We start from the raw sequence: 23,589 nt of genomic DNA on the forward strand, positions 1-23,589 counted from the left end.
ATACTGTTACTTGTATCTAAAATCATCCCAACTGACACAATGGGTTGTTAATCAAGTCTACAAGAGGAAATTATTCAGAACAATTATTACTGTCTTTTCAAACTCAGAAGCATGAATTAAAAAGGAAACACAGGATTACACATCTGAAGAAAGAAGCTGGGTTTTCATTTTCCCAAAAAGATAAAAAAGATAATGGTCAAAAGTTAATACATACTGAATATTTCCTATGTGCCAGGAACTATACTTGGTGGGTTATCTCAGTTAACCCTCACAACAAACCTAGAAAATATTATTCCCATTCTACAGAGGAGAAAGCTGACGATTATAAAAGTTAAGCAACTTGCCCAAGGTCATACCCCTTGAGAGTGGTTGAGGAAGCCTTCATAATCCACATTAGTTGACTTAAGAGCCTAAGTACCAAATATTTAAGGACAGCTGAAGATAAATGCACCTTAGATATTTTTTTCTATGAAGATGAAATCCAAACCCTTTGTTGAGCATGAAAAGAACAGAAAGGAATGAAGAGAACCACAATTAAAATTATGAATAACCACTGTTGACTTACAATGGCAAAAAGAATCCTTCATTTTACACATAAAGAAATCAAAGCCCAGAAAGAGGAAACAAATTATCAAAAGGTGTAACGCAGTCAGTGTTAGAGTCAAATAGCTCAGATTTTCTGATTCCCAGAGCACTTTTCATTTCACCTAACACTGCCTCTCCTTTAAACTGGTATACTGTATCTCCAATACACATGGGGGCTTGGGGTGGGGGGCAGTGTATGTGTGCATGAAATGTACAAAGAAATAAAACTATGAAGACTTACTAAGAGAGATTCACAGAGTAGGACTACCATATTCAATATTTATTAGTTGATAAGCTTTGATGTGAGCAGATAGACAATAAAAATGTTTATGGTGCTGGATACACAGCAACAAGAAAAAATAAGATAATTTGATAAAAAGATTATTTTGTCAGGATATGTATACTTCCTTGTTAAATTTTTGAAGAATCAAATTTTCTCAGAAAGTACTCCCCTATTAAAGGTAGTTAAGAATATGACTATTTTTCACTAAATTTTCATGTTTTTAGAAAACAATCTTAATAAAAACTAAGCATAAATATACTGAATAATTGGAGAACTATGTACCATATTCCTTCTTTAGCAAAGTAACCTAATTCAGAATTATTGTTAATTTCCCCTAAAAATTCATGATTACATAGGGATATACTAGATTGCTAAATATTAACCTTGAATCATTTGACAATACATGTACTCAAAAGAAAAGGAGATGGGGCTGGAGAATGTGTACAATTACTCATATCAATTCAAAGTACCAAAAGTCAAAGACAGTAGGGAGACAAGAAGATGATCTCACACCAAGAGACAATATTTGGATTCCCATGATCTACTTATTCTCTTTCCTGGGAAGAATAATTTTTATGAATTAAGGCAATATAAGAGTTCACTCATTTATCTATAACAACAATTTCTATAAAATCTCAAATCTCTAAATAGTATTTGGATAAAAACAAACACAGAACTAGCTTACTCTGCAATATCAAGATATCCACAAGAAGCAGCTGCATGTAGTGGTATCCAGCCTTCATTATCAGGTTGATTAATATTTGCTCCATTTTCTACCAGAAACTTCACCATATCAACATTGTCATCAATGCAAGCCTAAAAACAAAACAGAAAGCAGGATTAGAAAAACTTTGAATCAGTACTGCCAACAACACATCAATAGAATAAAATTCCTATTTTGAAGCTTTTATAACATACTTTCTATAAGGTAGTCTCTTGCCATCTCGATTGTACTGCTATGAAGTAGGCCAATGGTACTACCTAAATTTTAGTAGTCCTTGCTTAGATACCCATATAACAATACTGTACGTGACTAGACTTTTTATGCCAACCCCATGAGGAAAACAAGTACATGTCAACATGGAAACAATCAAAACATTATAATTAAGTACCAATAATATCCTCTATAGCAGTGGTTCCCAAACTGTGGTCTGTTCAGGGAGTGGGATCCCTTCAGGGAGGTGACAAAGTCAAAACTATTTTCAAAATAATACTAAGATGGTACTTCCCCTTTTCACTGTGTTGACATGTGCACTTGAGGGTGCAAAAGCACTAGTGGTAAATATGTTTCTGTCTAAGAATAAATCAAGGCAGTGGCAAAAAAACACACAAAACACAGCACTTTACTGTCCTTGTATTCACCACTCTGCACTCACAGGTTTTTTTTCTTTCCCAAGCTATTTTTACTTATGAATGTCCTTGACAATGCAGTAAAAACTATAAATTTTATTAAATTTTGACTCTTGAATATACATCTTTTAAATACTCTGTGGAACAAGACAGGAAGCATGCATAAAGCATTTCTTCCAAGTATAATGACTGCCCTGAGGAAAAACACTTGTGCAATTAATTTGCAAGCTGATCTAGCCACTTTTTCCATGGAACATAATTTTTTAAAAAAAATTTTATTGGGGTATAGCTGATTTACAATGCTGTGTTAGTTTCAGATGTACAGTAAAGTGAATCTGTTATACATATACATATATCCACTCTTTTTTAAAAATTCTTTTCCCATATAGGCCATTATGGAATACATTTTTACTTAAATGGCAAACTATAGTTAGTCTAACTTGAATGTTGGCAGAAATTTTCTTGAAAATGAACAAAGTCTGTCAAAAAAACTAACAGTATTTGTTGCCAATGATAAAATTCAAGCTTTCAGGAGTAAATGAATTAGTTATTTTAATTTAAAAATGCCATTTCTATAACATGGGTAAAGTACTGCTTTAATTCATTTAAAAATGAATTAATAAATATATAGAGTCCTCTGTTTTAACCTCTAGTATTATAAATATTAATATATACAACCCACAGAAACAAAGCTCTTTGAAGTCCTTCATAATTTTTAAGAGTATAAAGGGGTCCTGAGATGAAAAACTTTTGAGAACCGCAGCCTATAGTAAATAAGAAGGGAACTTTTTTCAATGCTTACTTTGTGCCAAGTAGTATGATTGGTGCTTTATCTATTTTACTGATTTGTATATATTATCCTCACAAAATCCCTCACGAAAATGGGAATTTTGCTGTATCCCCAGCACCTTTTACCATTCTTTGTATGTGGTAGGGGCTCAATAAATGAATAAATGAACAAGAAAGCTAAGATTCAAAGAGATCAAGTAGCCTGAATAAGCCACAGAGATGGGAAATGATAGAGCTGAGATTCTATCACAGATGTTCAGATTCCAAAAAATAAGCTCTTTCCACACTTAACACCATATCCACAGATGTTCCTATTTCACCAACTATTTCTCACCTATTTTGCAGTCTCTGAAACAGGATATCATACATTCTAGGCACTTAATAAGTGCTTGCTGTATAAATAAAACCAATTTTCCTTTACCTATCACAGAAGCAAAAGAAAACAGTTTTAGTAGCTTTTTCCTAGGGGGGGAAAAAAATGACAAAGTTGGTGTCAAGAAAAGCACTAAGGACAAAGTACTTTACATCTAAAGTGGAAAAACACTGACAAGTGTTTGGCTGTAGGCTCTAGTTCTGGCTCTGCCACAGATTTTATAGCTGTGAACAAGTGATTTAATCTTTTTGGGCTCTGTCTTTCAAGTGGAGGAAAGAAGCTGGTGGGTTACATATCTCTAAAATTCCCTAACATATTTAACATTCTTATATATCCATGATTCTTCCCTTTGGAACAAGTTACAGGCAATCTGAAGGCAAGATCCCAAAGTGCCCAAACAGTTCTTTACACATAGCAAATGGTAAATGAGTATATATAAACAACATTCATATAAAGTTTAAGTATATACTGCATGGGAAAAGAACTGTGTTTTTCAAGGAGCAGTGGTTAAAGGGTAGGAGAGATTTGAGAACCACAGCTATCTAATAACAAGAAACATCAAAATTCTATTGTATTATGAAGTAGTTTATAAAATGTTATTTGAGATAGCTAATGACTCACAGTGGCTTGAAATAATATTAGATCTATTTATAAGTTTAAGCATTAATTTTCCTTGAGAAAAGATATTAAATTGTATTCTCCTCTCTCTCAACCTCTTTTAATTCCTACAGGCTCCAAAACAGTATTTTGATTTTATCATTGATATAAAAATATAAAACTACCTGATAAATGTTTTTTAATACAAATATGATTATTGTTTTTAAAAAATGGAGAAAAACGTCAAAACAAGAAATTATAATAAAGATACATGGGAAATGCTCACAATATATTAAGTTTTTTAAAAAGGATACAAAACAGTTTGCCTAATATGATTCTAATTTTACTTTAAAAACTATACAAAAGACTAGAATATATAATAGTCATTATCATTGGTTGTGAGACTATGAATAATTTTTATTCTTTAAATTTTTCTTTATTTTCAAAATGTGTACAATGAATAGGTAGTGTTTAGATAAAAAGAAAATCTAAGCCTTGATTCTTAAATGAAAAATATTAAATCTACTGTATGGATATGGAGAAACAACCAATTGCTGATAAAAGTATAAAATTCATATAACCCCTTCAGAAAACCATTTGACAGTATCTACTAAAGTTATATAGAACTGATAAATAAATGGGGTGGGATGTATGTGTATATGGGGAGAGTCTACTCATGTAATAGAATCCTATACATCAATGAAAAAAGAACAACAAACAAAAAGAACAAACTATTGCTACCTTCAACAACATGGATAATCCCTGCAGACATAATACGTGAGCGAAAAAAAGCAGACACAAAGGATACAAACTGTAAGTTTCCAGGCAAAACTAATCCCTGGTTATAAAGCTCAGAATCCTGGTAAATTTGTGGGGAAATAATAGGAGGGGCATGAGGGAGCTTTTTGGAAGACTGGAAATGTTCCCTAGCTTTCTGATTTTTTACATAGGCATATATATATGTAAAAATTCACTGAATTATATGCTGTGTACTTCATTGTATGCAAATTATACCTCATTTAAAAAAAAAGAAAAAGAAAAAAATAGGCTACCATGTATTAAAAACCTACTGTATATTATCTCCAGTATAAAACACTTTATCTTTCTCTAAATTGCACATGCTAAAACATGTCTTCCTTTAATTTCCATCCCCTGCCTCCCGAGGCTCCATGTATCAAATGGAATCTCTCTTTTAACTGATAATCTTTAAATATTATGAGTTCTCCCCACTGCCCAAATTCTCACATATTCTTTTATAGGCCAAGTATCCCTAATTTCTCTGGCTATTCCTCATATTATATATGCTAAAAATTATACATGCTAAGGCCCTAGAAATACAAGGAAGGGAAAAGATCACATTAGTATAGGAAGCTAGTCCATAAACAACAATGATTACATAAGGGTATAATAGCAGGGGGTAGAAAGTACTAAAATATCATTGGGAACATAAAGAGATCTTGTGATTAAGACAGTCCATAAAGGAGAATACATTTGAGCAAGGTTTTGAAGATTACATAGGAGTTGTTCAACTTGCAATTCAACTAGAAGGAACTTCACTGAGCAGATGCACTATGACTTAAAAAATGTATGGAATTAATGAACAGAAAATCATCCAGTGGTAGATAGTATCTGCAAGTTATAAAACAGAATAAGGCTAGGCAGTAAGAGGTCTGAATATATTGCAGGTAAAAAATCTGAACGTAATGCAAAGATGACAGGATTTGACATTAGAGGTGGTTTTCAACCTACTTTCTACTCCTACTGATCAAGAAAACCTGCTACACTCCCATCAGTAATAGTGGCTCAATTCAGCAGTAGGAGTAAGTAGGAGAAAACACTGTAGAATTTCAGGTAGATGATGTTTGAAAAACCTATTCAGAGTTTATAAGCAGAGGGTTGACATGATCAGATCAGTATTTCAGAAAGATTCCTGGAAGTAGTATGAAGAGAGAAGAGCCTGAACTGAGCAACACCAGTTACTCAGAATGGATGTTAAGAGAAATCTGGGAGAAAATGTACAAGGCTTAATTAAAGACTGGATTTGAAGGGCGAGGGACAGGGAGAGGTCATTCATGAAAACAAATACCACAGGTTCGAAAAGCAGGTTGGAGGAAGAAAGATAACTTTAGTTTTGGATATGCTGAATTGATTATAGGTGTCTGTATACTTATCTAACGATGCATATCCAGTAGCCACCTGAATATGCAGATCTAGAGCTTAAAAATGAATGTGGGATAAAAATATCTATTTGGGAATTACCTGCATTAAGGTAATAATTAAAATAAAGGGACCTAAAATCACTCAGGGAAAGAATGTAGAGAAGTGATTTCTATGAAAATAGTATGAGAAAGATTAAATTAAATTATAATCAGTATATTCTACTTGGAGGACAAAGACATTTGTGGTATTTTATTCAGTCAGTTAAAGAGAGTTCTCAAGAAGCTCATCATCTAGTATGGAAGACAAATACACAAGTAAATAAAAATATCAAAATGAATATGATAAATACAGTTATATGGCTGTACACTTCTTACCATGGAAGCCAAGAAGAGAAGAACTAAAGAAGAATGGTTGTAGTCAGGAAATACTTCCTGGAGGAGGCTCTACACCTGAACTTAACACATGAACAAGTAACAAACACTTCCTGGTGTATGAAGATGCAAAGTCACATATGGGGAGGATAAAGGTAGGCAGGATCCAGAACAGAGTCTTATTTGTCATCTTATGAGTAGTTCTTTGACAGTGAAGATAAAAGATTCTCAGGACAAATGGTTAATTTTTAAAGTTTCTCCATTTTAAGAAGGTGACTGCCCTGGCTCTTTGAAAAAATTAACATATACGAATAGCTATTCCCCAGTAAATGAAATGTTGCTGATTTTGATTTTAAATGGTTGTTTTTAAGTCAGTATAACTTAAGAAACATCAACAAAAATACCTAAAGCAGTTAATATTAAATGTGCTTGTGCCTTTATTTTGTTTAAATTTAATAAGTTTTTGAAATGTTTAAATATAAATTAAATGCTAAAAACATCGTTGTAAAACATATATTATAAAGGAATCTCAAGTTTGTGTTGTACATTGTTCAGTGTTCTCCTGAACATTTACAAAGCATACACAATAAACTGGCAGACATGCCCATAAAAATATTGTTGCTAAGAGAATCAAAAGCTAACACATGCAGCACATTAAGAGATATATGACTTGCTGACTTTAAATATCTGACTAAATATGGTCAGTTTATTAAGCCATATATGGGAAGAAACAGAGTGACTCAAATATACTTCTAAAATCTTATCTGACATGATTTATCTTAAGTTTTTCTTAAATACATATTCCGAACCATTACCAATAATAGATGATTGTGTGAAGACACTTTTGTCATTTAATCCCAGGTACAGGCAGCTTTGTCAACTTGAGCTATAAACTATCTCAATAAACTAGTTCAAGTACATAAAACATCTGTTTTTATTGAAAAGGGGGCCTAGTTATTTTTCTCAGCAAGTTAGCGCAAGGACAACCTTTGTTCCCCACTCATTTTTAGGAAAAAGTTGAAAAGCCTAATAACAAAGAATTGAATTATAAAGGGGCTACACAAAGTTGGCTCTAAGAAGACAGAGTCCATGCCTTAAAGACAGATTCTGGGTGAGGCACGTGGAGTTGAAAAATCATTAAATTTCATTCCTAGAAGAGATAAAAACAAATGTGTTTAGCAACCATTCAATTCAATTGAGTACAATCACAATTACAAAATAAACAGCATTTGAAATAAATTCTAACACTGTTATATTCCTTTTCATGAACAGACTCTAGAGCCAGATTGTCTGGGATTAATCCAGTTCTGCCAGTAGGCTGGTTGTCGTTGGGTCAATTATACAACATCCTGTGTGCCACAATTTCCTCTGGAAAATGAGGACAACAATAGTACCTACTTCAAAAGTTTACTATGAGAGGTTATATGAATTAATATATAAATCACTTAGAGTAGTACCTGTCAAATAGAGGTACTATTATGTTTATATCAATACATAATCCAAATGCTCAATCATCCCCATTAAAATATTTTTTCTTTTTCAATTCTCATCCAAAACTTACTATTTCATCCCTTTAAAATTACAAAACAAAGTTAAATGGTGGAGACTTGTCAAATATTCTTTGTAGTACCACTTGTGGTAAAAGTCCTATCTACTAATGATTTCTAAGAGGATGATTAAATTTTAAAAGATGCATTAAGAAAATTTTAGGGATTTCAAACCTCCTTCCAACAAACTTTTACATACAGAAGTTTTAAATAAGCTCATTCATACAAATTACATACAACCACAAGAGAGTAAAACAAAGGAAAAGATTTAGTTGTATAAATGTAATTATGCCAACTTAGGTGAAAATATAATTATAGTCAATTAGATGAAATGCTTACAATTTGCACCTAATCATTACTAACACAGTTAATTATTGAAAGGTAAAAGACAAATTAATCTGAATACAGAAGTTCTCTAAAACAATTTCCACTTCCTTGAAACAACTCTTTATGACTCTTCGTAAGGAAAACTCAGTTCTACTCAACTGATGGGAACAGAAATTTGTAGATATACCAGAAAATAGTCCATGCCCTAAGCATTCAGGGTTACACAGATGTCAGTGAGTATGCATAAAGAGGAAGTAAACTGGAGATGTCCAAACAAGTTTTTGTTCTATTTTAAAGAAAACTTGGACATATCAAAGGAGGAATCACAGGTGTAGTTTATACAAGAAAAATAATGAAGAACTCTGAGCAGCATTCCCATACTAAACAATAAAAAATATCGATAAATACCTTGGTCTTGCATTGAGACTGGCAAATAAATGAGCATGTACAATCTTAGGAGATCATCTATTATATTTAATAATGAAAACAAGTAAGTTCAGCATTGCATTTTAGTTCAATGATTTTTTTTTTGCCTTTCTTATCTTATTTCTTATAAGCAGGTAGGATCTCTAGACATAAAAATAAAGACCTGGCCTTACAATAAATCATATGTTCAAATGATAAAATGATTGGAAGAATAAAATTCAAAACACAGACTATACACAATGGCTAAACCATGGGAAATTCTTCATTGGGATTAAGAAAAATTCAGACTTACATAATACATATAGTATCCACAGGAGACACAATGCCTGACAAGGAGAAGATCCAATTTATCTTTGTGGATTGAATGAACTGGACAAGGCAAAAAGACTATAACAAAAATGTGAAAAAAACTCTTTTGAGAAAAAATTTCTAGGGGAAAAGTATAGTCATTGGTATCCGTGGGAGACTGGTTCCAGTACTCCCTGCAGATACCAAAATCTGCGGATGCTCAAGTCCCTTCTATAAAATGGGGTAGTATTTGATTATAACCTACGCATATCCTCCTGTATACTTTAAATCATCTCTAGATTACTTAAAATACCTAATACAATGTAAATGGTTGTAAATACAATGTAAATGCTATGTAAAGAGTTGAAAGCTTGCGGCAATTTCAACTTTTGCTTTTTGGAACTTTCTGGAATTTTTTTGTGGACTATTTTCAACTCTTGGTTGGTTGAACCCTTGGATGTAGAGGAGGGCCAACTATAATCGACACATTGCGTAAACATTCATACTTCATCTAACAAGTACTAAGTATTTGAATGAGAATGCCAAAAACTGGAAACCATAATTATTCCAAGATTAAAACACACACTTTATCTACTCTTATTACACAGCTGTTATTTCCTTTATTGATAAAGATCTATAAAGTAGTAAGTCAAACCTAGATCTTTAGAGGCCAAAGACTTTTACTTGAGGACTCAGTAAGGGAAGAATATTACTTCTAGAGTTTAGAATCCTTATGGATATAAAAATGTTAAACTTCGGGATCATTCTTTAACAAATAATTTTTATGGACTGCCTACTATATATAAAGCAATGAGCCAGCCACTTTGGTGGATACAAGGACCAGCAGTAGACAGTATATTCTTTTTGTTTCCTTTATGCACGCTGCCTGTCATATAGCAAGTCCATAATAAATACACGTAAAATGAAGCAAAATAAAATGCAAACCTCTCCTTAATGAGCAGGTGTTTATGACCTAGTGTATGTGTACATAAAACTGTACTAAGTACTGTATAAGACATGCTGCCTTTATTACTGTTGCACGTGTTCCAGTCTTTTCTCACTACTGGATTATAATCCCTTAAGCATAGAAATTGTCTTATATATCCCACAATACCTAACAGTGCTACTCAGCAAATTTTTCTTAATGGACTAAAACAAATGATCATGTAGTACTGTTCTCAGGATGCTTATAATCTACCTCGGAAAATAAAATAAGCAGATAAAAATACTAAGCAATTTAAAAGCAACATAGCATTAGTGCTGGGAAAACTGGACAGTGACATGTAAAAGAATGAAATTAGAACACTACTTAACACCATACACAAAAATAAACTCAAAATGGATTAAAGACCTAAATGTAAGACCAGACACTATAAAACTCTTAGAGGAAAACACAGGAAAAACACTCTTTGACATAAATCATAGCAAGCTCTTTTTTGACCCACCTCCTAGAGTGATGAAAATAAAAACAAAATTAAACAAATGGGACCTATTTAAACTTAAAAGCTTTTGCACAGCAAAGGAAACCATAAACAAGACAAAAAGACAACCCTCAGAATGGGAAAAAATATTTGCAAATGAAGCAAGGGACAAAGGATTAATCTCCAAAATATACAAACAGCTCATAGAGCTCAATATCAAAAAAGCAAACAACCCAATCCAAAAAGGGGGGAACACCTAAATAGACATTTCACCAAAGAAGACATACAGATGGCCAAGAGGCACATGAAAAGGTGCTCAACATCACTAATTATTTTTTTAATTAATTAATTAATTTATTATTTATTTTTGGTTGCACTGGGTCTTTGTTGCTGTGCACAGGCTTTCTCTAGTTGCGGCGAGTGCAGGCTTCTCATTGCGGTGGCTTCTCTTGTTGCAGAGCACAGGCTCCAGTAGTTGTGGCACGTGGGCTCAGTAGTTGTGGCTTGTGGGCTCTAGAGCACAGGCTCAGTAATTGTGGTGCACGGGCTTAGTTGGGATCTTCCCAGACCAGAGCTCGAACCCGTGTCCCCTGCATTGGCAGGCGGATTCTTAACCACTGCACCACCAGGGAAGCCCCAAAATCACTAATTATTAGAGAAATGCAAATCAAAGCTACGATGAGGTATCACCTCACACCGGTCAGAATGGCCATCATCAAAAAATCCAGAAACAATAAATGCTGGAGAGGGTGTGGAGAAAAGGGAATGCTTTTGCACTGTTGGTGGGAATGTAAATTGATACAGCCACTAGGGAGAACAGTATGGAGGTTCCTTAAAAAACTAAAAATAGAACTACCATAGGACCCAGCAATCCCACTACTGGGCATATACCCCAAGAAAACCGTAATGCAAAAGGACACATGTATCCCAATGTTCACTGCAGCACTATTTACAATAGCCAGGACATGGAAACAACCTAAATGCCCAACGATAGATGAATGGATAAAGAAGATGTGGTACATATATACAATGGAATATTACTCAGCCATAAAAATAAACGAAATTGGGTCATTTATAGAGATGCGGATGGACATAGAGACAGTCATACAGAGTGAAGTAAGCCAGAAAGAGAGAAACAAATACCATATATTAATGCATATATGTGGAATCTAGAAAAATGGTACAGATGAACCTATTTGTAGGGCAGGAATAGAGATGTAGACTTAGAGAACAGACATGTGGACACAGGGTGGGAAGGGGAGGGTGGGACGAATTGGGAGATTAGGTTTGACATAAATACACTACCATGTGTAAAATAGACAGCAAGTGGGAACCTGCTGTATAGCACAGGGAGCTCAGCTCGGGGCTCTGTGACGACCTAGATGGGTGGGATTGGAGGGGGGGGAGGGACGTCCAAGAGGGAGGGGATATAGTTATACATATAGCTGATTCACTTCATTGTACAGCAGAAACTAACACAACATTGTAAAGCAATTTTACTCCAATAAAAAAAAAAAGTTCACCTCCTAAAAAATAAAAGCAAAATAGCATTAATAAAAGAAAAGTGGGTACGTGAGTAGAGATGAGTTAAAGAAATCTTTTTATACATAATAAATCCTTTGCCAGGTTTCATTACTGTCTGAGCTCTGGAGATAGAAAGCCAGCTACAGGTAGCTGTTTTCCTTGTTGAATTCCTTTATCAGACATGATCACACACTGACCTAGAGGTGTTAAATCAATGAATATATACTAATAAGAAAATAATTTAATTTCAGGGGAAGTAATAAAAGCTTTTACATACTGTTTTATGCAATTCAATTAAAAACAACAACAACAACAACAACAACAGGTTACAAAGGAGTATGTATAATATGATTCAATTCTCTTCATTGATATTCCTTTTCAAGACTCTGGAAGAATACATGTATACCTCATTTTACTGTGCTTCACAGATACTGAATTTTCTTACATTGCAGATACTGCATTTTTTTTTTTTTTTTTTTTTTTTTTTACAATCTGAAAGTCTGTGGCAACTCTAGGTCAAGCAAGTCTATCAGTGCAATTTTTACCAACAGCATTTCCTTACTCTGTGTCTCTGTGTCACATTTTGGTAGTTCTCCCAATATTCCAAAACTTTTTCATTATTATTCTATTTGTTATGATGGTCTGTGATCAGTTATCTTTGATGTTAATATTGCAAAAAGATTATGACTCACTGAAGGCTCAGATGATTGCATTTTTGGCAACAAAGTATTTTCAAATTAAGGTATGTACACTCTTTTAAAAACATAATGCTATTTCACACTTAACAGACTACAATATAGTGTAAATATAACTATTATAGGTACTAGGAAACCCAAGAATTCATGTAACTTGCTGTATTTGGATATTCACTTTACTGCGGTGGCCTGGAACCGAACCTGCAATATCTCCGAGGTATGCCTCTATATGCCAAAATGTTAATTAATAGAAGTCAAAGTCATTGAGTTATTTTCCAAAAACCTTATAGTAAGGACATAAAATTCTTATGGTTTTCCAAAACAAAAAAGAAAATCACATAGTTGTTAGCTATCTGTTTCTTTTTTTTTTTTTTAAAGGAACTTATTTATTTATTTATTTATTTATGTATGGCTGTGTTGGGTCTTCGTTTCTGTGCGAGGGCTTTCTCTAGTTGCAGCAAGCGGGGGCCACTCTTCATCGCGGTGCGCGGGCCTCTCACTATCGCGGCCTCTCTTGTTGTGGAGCACAGGCTCCAGACGCGCAGGCTCAGTAGTTGTGGCTCCCGGGCCTAGTTGCTCTGCGGCATGTGGGATCTTCCCAGACCAGGGCTCGAACCTGTGTCCCCTGCATTGGCAGGCAGATTCTCAACCACTGCGCCACCAGGGAAGCCCAGCTATCTGTTTCTTGATGAATTTCTTCAGTGCTCAGCAAAATATGTGGCCAATAAATAGCACAGACTCTTCATTAATTCAATAAATATTTATTAAGTGCCCACTACAGCAAGATACCATGCCAGCTGCTAGGAATACACTGGGGAAGGATATAAACCAGATTTCTATACTTATAAAGCTTACACAGTCCAGCAAGCAAGAAAGATAACTAAACAAACAATAACAAGAGGCATGATAAATGCTATGGGCTTAACTAGAGAACTTAACCTAGATTTAGGAGAAAGGAGAAATCAGAATCTCTGAGAATGGTGTTAAGGAATTTCCACTTTAAAAAGGCTCCCCATCTAAACCATAAAAACACACTAGATTGAGAACCACTGATATCCCCAGTAACTGAAGCTAGAGAAATAAACAAGGCACAAACAGCACACGTAAAATGTGATCAGAAAAGCCTATGTCAAACCTGGAGAGCTATGAGAATTTAATAAAGGGGAGACAAAATAAAGGGGAAGAAAAAATAAAATAAAATTTTTAAATATACATAGGTATGTAAGTATGTAAAAATTCAGGTAGAGAAAGCAGTGTGGAAGAAAATGCAACTTGACAAACTAAAGGAAATGCCCCATATTTTGGTGCTACTTAACAACACAATGAAAAAAACACGAGATCAAAGGGTAAGAAGATAAACCCTATTTAACAAAAAATTCAGCCAATTAAAATAAATTCAGAAATCAAGACACAATGGTCAAAACTCATAACAAGTGAATCAAAAATAATGTAAATATTATAAATTCTAACAAGGTAGAAATATTAATACAGCTAACAAAACAAGATTAGGGGAGAGAAGAGCAAAAACGAATGAGTGCTGATTTCCTAATCTTTCCTAATGAGTAGTATGATCTTTCTAAAACCGGAACGTGGTTCAAAAAAAATCCTATTGCAATGTATTGATATTATTCATAGCCTGTTTTCTTAATCTTAAAGGAATATTTAAGGAAATACTCTGTAGTTATAAACAAAATTTATCTAAAATTTAACCATTACTTCAGTATTCAGGTTTTTTTCTTTTGGCAAATTAAAGCAAAACTCAATTTTACACATTTTAATTAAAATAGTATACGTAATATGTCCTTTTAAATAAAAGTATATCAAAGAATTTGCACAGAGATTCTAAAATAATGTTTCCTAAATGAATGATGGTTAGTTATGGATAATCAACATCCACCGAGCAACTATTATTACTTTCCTTTTTCAGCATATAGCACATTTCTTAAAGTTAAAAAAAGAGCCAAACACTTCCTGCAATAAATTCAGTCTAATCAGAAATAAACATATATATAGATAAAATTACAAAACAATAAAACCTCTCTAATCTAAAATTCTCCTCATTCTAGTATACATGGATTATTTCAGTATACCTTTTCTAAAACCTCAAGAATTAAAACTATATATTAAAAATGGAAATATATATTTCTATATATTAAAAAAATCAAATTCAAGGGAAAGGGAGAGGTTTGGGAAGGGAAAGGCAAATTTTTTGATATACCATGACATGAATGGGTGGAAAAAATTAGGGAAAAGGCAATCTAAGCCTTGGAGTTATATTTCTACATCCTTTTCAGAAACGAAAGAGCAAAGATATGTCTAACAAATGTTGAGAACCTGGTAGCTGTTCTGCTATATTCAGACATGCTTTAGCAAAAAATATCAAGGATGAAGTTAAGAATATATGAGTCTCAGGGCTTCCCTGGTGGCGCAGTGGCTGAGAATCTGCCTGCCAATGCAGGGGACACGGGTTCGAGCCCTGGTCCGGGAAGATCCCACATGCAGCGGAGCAAATGGGCCCGTGAGCCACAATTACTGAGCCTGCGCGTCTGGAGCCTGTGCTCCGCAACAAGAGAGGCCGCGATAGTGAGAGGCCAGCGCACTGCGATGAAGAGTGGCCCCACTTGCCACAACTAGAGGAAGCCCTCGCACAGAAACGAGATCCAACACAGCCATAACTAACTAACTAACTAACTAACTAAATAAATAAAATTAAATTAAAAAAAAAAAAAGAATATATGAGTCTCAGTCCTGAGGGAAAAAATTGAAAAAAAAATCTAATTTGGTTATTTTAACCAAATATTATTTTCCATTTTAGCCTACCAAGCTAGTCTGCATTTCTGGGACCATTAATGGAAGACTTAAGGGAGCAGGAGTTAATACTTCCAAGTCACAAAATAAGAGGAGCACCAAACATTCAAATGGAGAGCAGAGGAGAAAAAAAAAAAAAAGGTGAAGATATAAATGATTTTCAAGTACTCTGCTGAACAGTAAGAAAAGGAGAAATAAACAGTTCCTAGGGAGCAAGGCATAGTAAATAGGAACCAACTGTTAAGTATTTACTAATATAAGTTGAGGAATGTAAAATACCACAAAAATTATTTTAATTTGATGCTTGTGTAAGTAGCCTCTAAAATAGCAATGATTCCTGCCTCATCCTCAAGTTTACATCCTTGTGTAAGCTCCTCCCCTTGAGTGTGGACCAGACTGAGTGACTTGCTTCTAACAAACGGAATGAGGTAGAAGTAATGGTACGTCACTTTTAAGACTAGGCTATTAAAAGATCGTAGCTTCCATCTTGTCATGAACCCTCTCTTGCCCTCTCCCAAATTGCTCACAACTTGGGAAAACTCAATTGCAGTGTCAAGAAGCAGTCTTATTAAGAGGCCCATGTGGCAAGGAAGCAAGACCTGCCAATAATGAGCTTTGAACTGGATCCTTCCCCCACTTCCCCCACCCCAAGTTAAGCCTTCAGACGACATGAAGTCCCAGCCAATAGCTTGAAGTCAATCGAAGTACCTAGACAAACTACATCCAAATTCCTTAACCATAGAAAATTTGGTAATAAATGTTTGACATTTTAAGTTTAGGGGTAATTTGTTATGTGGTGATAAATAACAGCTACATTGCTGGATTTCTGATGAATGTAAAAGGCATTTATATCAGTTTTCATTGCTTCCATTTGTGTGTATCCAAATATCCTGTTCCCTTCTCTACTTAATCTCTAATCTGTCTTTTCACCTGTATTTCCACTCCTCTTAAATGTGGTAAAGTAGTCCTTCAAGCTATTATCTAAATTTAGACCTATCACTCTATTTCCACAAATTCAAAGCTCTAATCACAATGGACCACGCTCCATTTCTTGAATATGCCAAACAATCTGAAATTATAACTTCAGAATAAATAACAGTCACCTGATAATGTACCAGTACTCATGCTTGATGAGTAAAAAGGTATTTGACATAAAAGAAAATAACCTTCTAACTAACCAGAGCTATCCTAATAAACAATAAAAATTATTACTCTTTCAATATTTATTTTTGAGGATGGAGGGCATATGAATAGCAAGAAGAAAAGTCAGCTTTTATACATTCCTTTGCATTGAGGGAAAACGATATGTATAATTTTCTACTGCATAATTCATTCGTTTGATCATTTTCCCAAGATGTTATAAAAAGACGCCAGTATTTTACATTTACAGATTATGGAGTTTTGACATTCCTTCAAATGTAAATAACTAGTCAAAAGAGAAAGTAATAAGGCAGAAATAAAAACACCTAAATTTTCAATTTGCCTCCTGAAACAACTGTCAGCATGCAGCCCTTCTGAATGCAGTTCATCACAAAAATTTACTGTAGTATTTCCCAAACTGTTTCCATGAAATTACTAAAATGAAAAGGTTAATAAATGGTCTTTAATAAAAGGGTTCTTAAAAATAGTTAAATTTAGGAAATACTGGATTAAACAGATTTCTTTACTGCAGAACTTGTCAACAAGTCTCTTTTCCCACTGACATCTATTTTTATCACCAAAATCTATTTTTATGTCCAAGTTAAGGCAGACAGTCTGGGAACCATTGTCCCATACATAAAATGTATCTGTAATATAATAAACAAGTGTACCACTGCACTGTGAATTCCTAGTCTCTCTCACAGAATGAACTAATTTCATAATTTTACACTATTGTTCACCTCTAAGGGAAAAACCTTGTATGCAGATTTTGTGTACCAATAACTGCATGGAATCAAGAAACTTCTGAAAGGTTTTCTGTTGTTGTTGTTTATCTACACTAAACAATCAATAATTAACATGGCTAACTCAACACACTACAAATGAGATTTTCACCTTTGGGGATGGTTCTCCAGCTACCTAAAAGACTTTGACACACATACGCATCTCTGCCAGAAAGACAGAAGCTACAAAATTCTGCTAAGACAGATGTGACAAAGGATCTTTAGATAAAACAAAACACAGTGCTAAAAACCCTACAAAGCACACTCTCATGCTCCATGACAAAAAAAGCAGGTTGGCAGGAGGAGGGGGTTGAATTCAGTTGCCAAGAAAAGTAACCTGATAATAAAAATTCAATTCTTTCTGATCATACGAATTAACTAAGGCAGTTCGGGACTTCTCGTGAAGAAGACAAAGGGAACCTAAGAGTAATGGCTGAGGCACAGCTAGACCTTATAGATAGCTCCTCAATTTAGTCTTCTTTTAACCGTCTTAATTCTTTATTTCTGACAACTTCTCCAGCCTATGTTCATGCAGCTAGAATTAAATCATTCTCTTCTTCCATTCTCTGTAACACTGTGAACACACCTCTCCTAACACACTTAAAACACTGTGTGATAATTATCTACCCATATGTACTATTTCTGCATTCATTTTCCTCTCCTTCTGCTTCCACTACTGTGAGCTCTTAAAGGCAAGGACTCCATTATGTATTCAGAGCATAGACTACATTAGGCAGTAATCAAACGTTGAATGGAGGAAACAGTAGGATTTAGCTTCAGCGTAGGACTCAGAAATAGGTTGCTGATTCTTTGTTACCTGTAGATGACTGTATCAGAAATTAATTTTTCCATGTCATATCTGACTTACTACAGTGGATAAGTTAAAACACATTTTGCAATCTTCTTATGATAGGGGGAATAATACCTTCCCTTTTCCTACATGAAAAATCTATAACTAAGAATTTTAGTATCTACAAAGTATTAAACTATCTTGCAGTTAAACGTACAATTGAGCGACACAGATCACTCAGAAAAATCACATTCTTCAAAGCAAAAAGATGACTAGAGCTGAATAAGATCATACCAGGATAGAAATAAGTTATTGTTTTAGCGGCCCTTTGGTGGTGTTCACTGCTGCTCCTGAATGTTAACACTTTTTTCACCTGTGTCCCCTAATCAGGTAGCAGGAGTTCCAAGGTAGGAAAGACTCCAAACAATTAATAATTTCACTTTCACTTACCCTAACGCCTGCCTTTAGTGAAACTTGCACTTCTTAATTGTACCATATGCAGATATGATCCCTTCCCCTCATCTAGAGTCAGATAAAATAAACCATTTTATTTTTAAGTTTCCTTTTAGAAAAATCAAATTATATAACCAATATCATGTAATGTGTTGTTAAAAATAACATTAGCATTCTAGCATAAAACTACTGCCACAAAAGCAATTCCTGTTTTGTGTAAGACAGACTCCCAATGCACATAAGGTTCTTAGTAATTTAGCTACTGTGGTAATAAAGGCAGCCAAGAAGAGAGCACTGAAGACAAAGTGAAAGCCAGCTAGTTTTGTTTTTTTTTTTCTTTTTTGGAGTGGTGCCTTGCATTTCACTGAAAGTCTAAAAGCTAAGTCTTGACCATATAAGGCTTTGGGATTCCCATGGATAGAAATGCCTAGGCAACAGTCAAATCTAATAACCTTAAAATACATGAAATACAGGTACTAAACTAACATGAGAGGGTTCTTATTTTTTGCTCTAGTTTCACTTAAATATATTCTTACAGATAATCCCCAAAGTGTTCCTGCAAAACATTACGATCAAATTCACAAAGTTGAAATATATAAAAAGTATATATAACTCACAGAAAGTTCCTTAAAAAATAAGCAACTTTTAATGGAAAACCTCCCAAAGTCTGTTACACATTCCTCTGGCATTTTACACACATACAAAAAAATGCAATTTCATTTCTCTCCATTAACTCATTATGGTGTCAACTATTATACTCTTGATGTTATATAACAATGTCCTTCTGGACAATAGTGTATGCAGCTAAAATGATACCTAACATGCTTTTTGGGAATCATTTGCTTTTAATAGGTTTTCTGCTTTCTATCTTGCTTCCATCTGTCACCTCCTGAAACTACATGATAGCATCCTATCTTCATCTTAATTTGTAGCTCTTAATTTGCCAAACATTAAAAAAAAAAAAATTGAGCCTAAAATAAGAGTACATAGGGAGATTGGTTCAAGATGGCGGAGTAGAAGGATGTGCAATCACTCCCTCCTGCAAGAGCACTGGTATCACAACTAACTACTGAACAATCATCGACACTGGAACTCACCAAAAAAGATATCCCACATCCAAAGACAAAGGAGAAGCCGCAATGAGACGGTAGGAGGGGCGCAATCACAATAAAACCAAATCCCATAACCGCTGGGTGGGTGATTCACAAACTGGAGAACAATTATACCACAGATGTCCTTCACTGGAATGAAGGTTCTGAGCCCCACATCAGGCTTCCCAACCTGGGGGTCTGGCAACGGGAGGAGGAATTCCCAGAGAATCAGACTTTGTGTGCAGCAGGACCCAAGGGGAAGGAGCAGTGACCCCATAGGAGACTGAACCAGACCTACCTGCTAGTGTTGGAGGGTCTCCTGTAGAGGCGGGGGTGGCTGTGGCTCACCATGGGGACAAGGACACTGGCAGCAGAAGTTCTGGGAAGTACTCCTTGGCGAGAGCCCTCCAAGAGTCCGCCATTAGCCCCACCAATGAGCCTGTAGGTACCAGTGCTGGGTTGCCTACAACTGACAGGGAGGGAACTCAGCCCCACCCATCAGCACACAGGTGGATTAAAGTTTTACTGAGCTCTGCCCACCAGAGTAACACCCAGCTCTACCCACCACCAGTCCCTCCCATCAGGAAGCTTGCACAAGCCTCTTACATAGCCTCATCCACCAGAGGACAGGCAGCAGAAGCAAGAAGAACTACAATCCTGCAGCCTGTGGAACGAAAACCACATTCACAGAAAGACAGACAAGAGGAAAAAGGCAGAGGACTAGGTACCAGACGAAGGAACAACATAAAACCCCAGAAAAACAACTAAATGAAGTGAAGATAGGCAACCTTCCAGAAAAAGAATTCAGAATAATGATAGTGAAGATGATCCAGGACCTCAGAACAAGAATGCAGGCAAAGATCAAGAAAATACAAGAAATGTTTAACAAAATCTAGAAGAAAAAATGACTAGAAGAATAAAAGAACAAACAGAGATGAACAATACAATAACTGAAATGAAAAATACACTAGAAAGAATCAGTAGCAGAATAACTGAGGCAGAAGAAAGGACAAGTGACCTGGAAGACAGAATGGTGGAATTTACTGCCATGGCACAGAATAAAGAAAAAACAATGAAAAGAAATGAAGACAGCCTAAGAGACCTCTGGGACAACATTAAATGCACCAACATTCGCATTATAGGGGTCCCAGAAGGAGAGCAGAGACAGAAAGGACCCGAGAAAATATCTGAAGAGATTATAGTCAAAAGCTTCCTTAACATGGGAAAGGAAATAGCCACCCAAGTCCAGGAAGTGCAGAGAGTACCAGGCAGGATAAACCCAAGGAGACACACACCGAGACACATAATAATCAAACTGACAAAAATTAAAGACAAAGAAAAATTATTAAAAGCAACAAGGGAAAAATGACAAATAACATACAAGGGAACTCCCATAAGGTTAACAGTTGATTTCTCAGCAGAAACTCTACAGGTCAGAAGGGAGTGGCACGATATATTTAAAGTGATGAAAGGGACGAACCTACAACCAAGATTACTCTACCTGGCAAGGATCTCATTCAGATTAGACAGAGAAATCAAAAGCTTTACAGACAACCAAAAGCTAAGAGAATCCAGCACCACCAAACCAGCTGTACAACAAATGCTAAAGAAACTTCTCTAGGTGGGAAACAAAAAAGAAAAAGACCCACAAAAACAAGCCCAAAACAATTAAGAAAATGGTCATGGGAACATACATATCAATAATAACCTTGAATGTAAATGGATTAAATGCCCCAACCAAAAGACACAGACTGGCTGAATGGATACAAAAACAAGACCCATATATATATGCTGTCTACAAGAGACCCACTTCAGACCTAGGGACACATACAGACTGAAAGTGAAGGGATGGAAAAAGATACTCCATGCAAATGGAAATTAAAAGAAAGCTGGAGTAGCAATACTCGTATCAGATAAAGTAGACTTTAAAAAATAAAGACTGTTACAAGAGATAAGGAGGGACACTACATAATGATCAACGGATCAATCCAAGAAGAAGATATAACAATTATAAATATATATGCACCCAACATAGGAGCACCTCAATACATAAGGCAACTGCTAACAGCTCTAAAAGAGGAAATCGACAGTAACACAATAATAGTAGGGGACTTTAACACCCCACTAACACCAATGGACAGATCATCCAGACAGAAAATTAATAAGGAAACAGAAGCCTTAAATGACACAATAGACCAGATAGATTTAATTGCTATATATAGGACACTGCATCCAAAAACAGCAGATTACACTTTCTTCTCAAGCACACAAGGAACATTCTGCAGGACAGATCACATCTCGGGTCAAAAATCAAGCCTTCGTAAGTGTAAGAAAATTGAAATCATATCAAGCACCTTTTCCGACCACAATGCTATGAGATTAGAAATCAATTACAGGGAAAACAATGTAAAAAACACAAACACATGGAGGCTAAACAATACATTACTAAATAACCAAGAGATCACTGAAGAAATCAAAGAGGAAATCAAAAAATACGTAGAAACAAATGACAACGAAAACACAACGATCCAAAATCTATGGGATGCACCAAAAACAGTTCTAAGAGGGAAGTTCAGAGCAATACAATCCTACCTCAAGAAACAAGAAAAATCTCAAATAAACAATCTAAACTTACACCTAAGAAAGAAGAAAAAATAAAACCCCAAAGTTAGTAGAAGGAAAGAAATCATAAAAATCAGAGCAGAAATAAATGAAATAGAAACAAAGAAAATACTGGCAAAGATCAATAAAACTAAAAGCTGGTTCTTTGAGAAGATAAACAAAATTGATAAACCTTTAGCCAGCCTCATCAAGAAAAAGAGGGAGAGGACTCAAATCAATAAAATTAGAAATGAAAAATGAGAAGTTACAACGAACACCACAGAAATACAAAGCATAAGAGACTACTACAAGCAACTCTAAGCCAATAAAATGGACAACCTGGAAGAAATGGACAAATTCTTAGAAAGGTATAACCTTCCAAGAACCAGGAAGAAATAGAAAACATGAACAGACAAATCACAAGAAATGAAATTGAAACTGTGATTAAAAATCTTCTAACAAACAAAAGTCCAGGACCAGATGGCTTCACAGGTGAATTCTATCAAACATTTAGAGGAGCTAACATCCACCCTTCTCAAACTCTTCCAAAAAACTGCAGAGGAAGGAACACTCCCAAACTCATTCTATGAGGCCACCGTCACCCTGATACCAAGACCAGACAAAGATACTACAAAAAAAGAAAATTACAGAACAATATCACTGATGAATATAGACGCAAAAATCCTCAACAAAATACTAGCAAACAGAATCCAACAGCACATTAAAAGGATCATACCTCATGATCAAGTGGGGTTTATCCCAGGGATGCAAGGATTCTTCAACATACGCAAATCAATCAATGTGATACACCATATTAACAAATTGAAGAAGAAAAACCATATGATCATGTCAATAGATGCAGAAAAAGCTTTTGACAAAATTCAACACCCATTTATGATAAAAACTGTCCAGAAAGTGGGCACAGAGGGAACCTACCTCAACATAATAAAGGCCATATATGACAAACCCACAGCAAACATCATTCTCAATGGTGAAAAACTGAAAGCATTTCCTCTGAGATCTGGAACAAGACAAGGATGTCCACTCTCGCTGCTATTATTCAACATAGTTTTGGAAGTCCTAGCCACGGCAATCAGAGAAGAAAAGGAAGTAAAAGGAATACAAACTGGAAAAGAAGAAGTAAACCTGTCACTGTTGGCAGATGACATGATACTATATATAGAGAAT

The 23,589-nt window shown here is 35.1% G+C and overlaps 1 protein-coding gene across 8 annotated transcripts in view; it reads right to left on the reverse strand.

Annotated features, from left to right (window-relative positions):
- Positions 1-23,589, reverse strand: part of PPP1R12A (protein phosphatase 1 regulatory subunit 12A) — a 149,372-nt gene that overhangs the window by 88,934 nt on the left and 36,849 nt on the right. For all 8 annotated transcript variants that reach the window (XM_036865562.1, XM_036865569.1, XM_036865564.1 and 5 more), the window contains exon 2: positions 1,554-1,684. In XM_036865562.1, the coding sequence (XP_036721457.1) occupies positions 1,554-1,684 (131 nt within the window). The remainder of the gene's footprint in view (positions 1-1,553; positions 1,685-23,589) is intronic.

Source organism: Balaenoptera musculus, chromosome 10 (genome assembly GCF_009873245.2).
Source record: "Balaenoptera musculus isolate JJ_BM4_2016_0621 chromosome 10, mBalMus1.pri.v3, whole genome shotgun sequence".
Classification (NCBI taxonomy): Eukaryota; Metazoa; Chordata; class Mammalia; order Artiodactyla; family Balaenopteridae; genus Balaenoptera; species Balaenoptera musculus.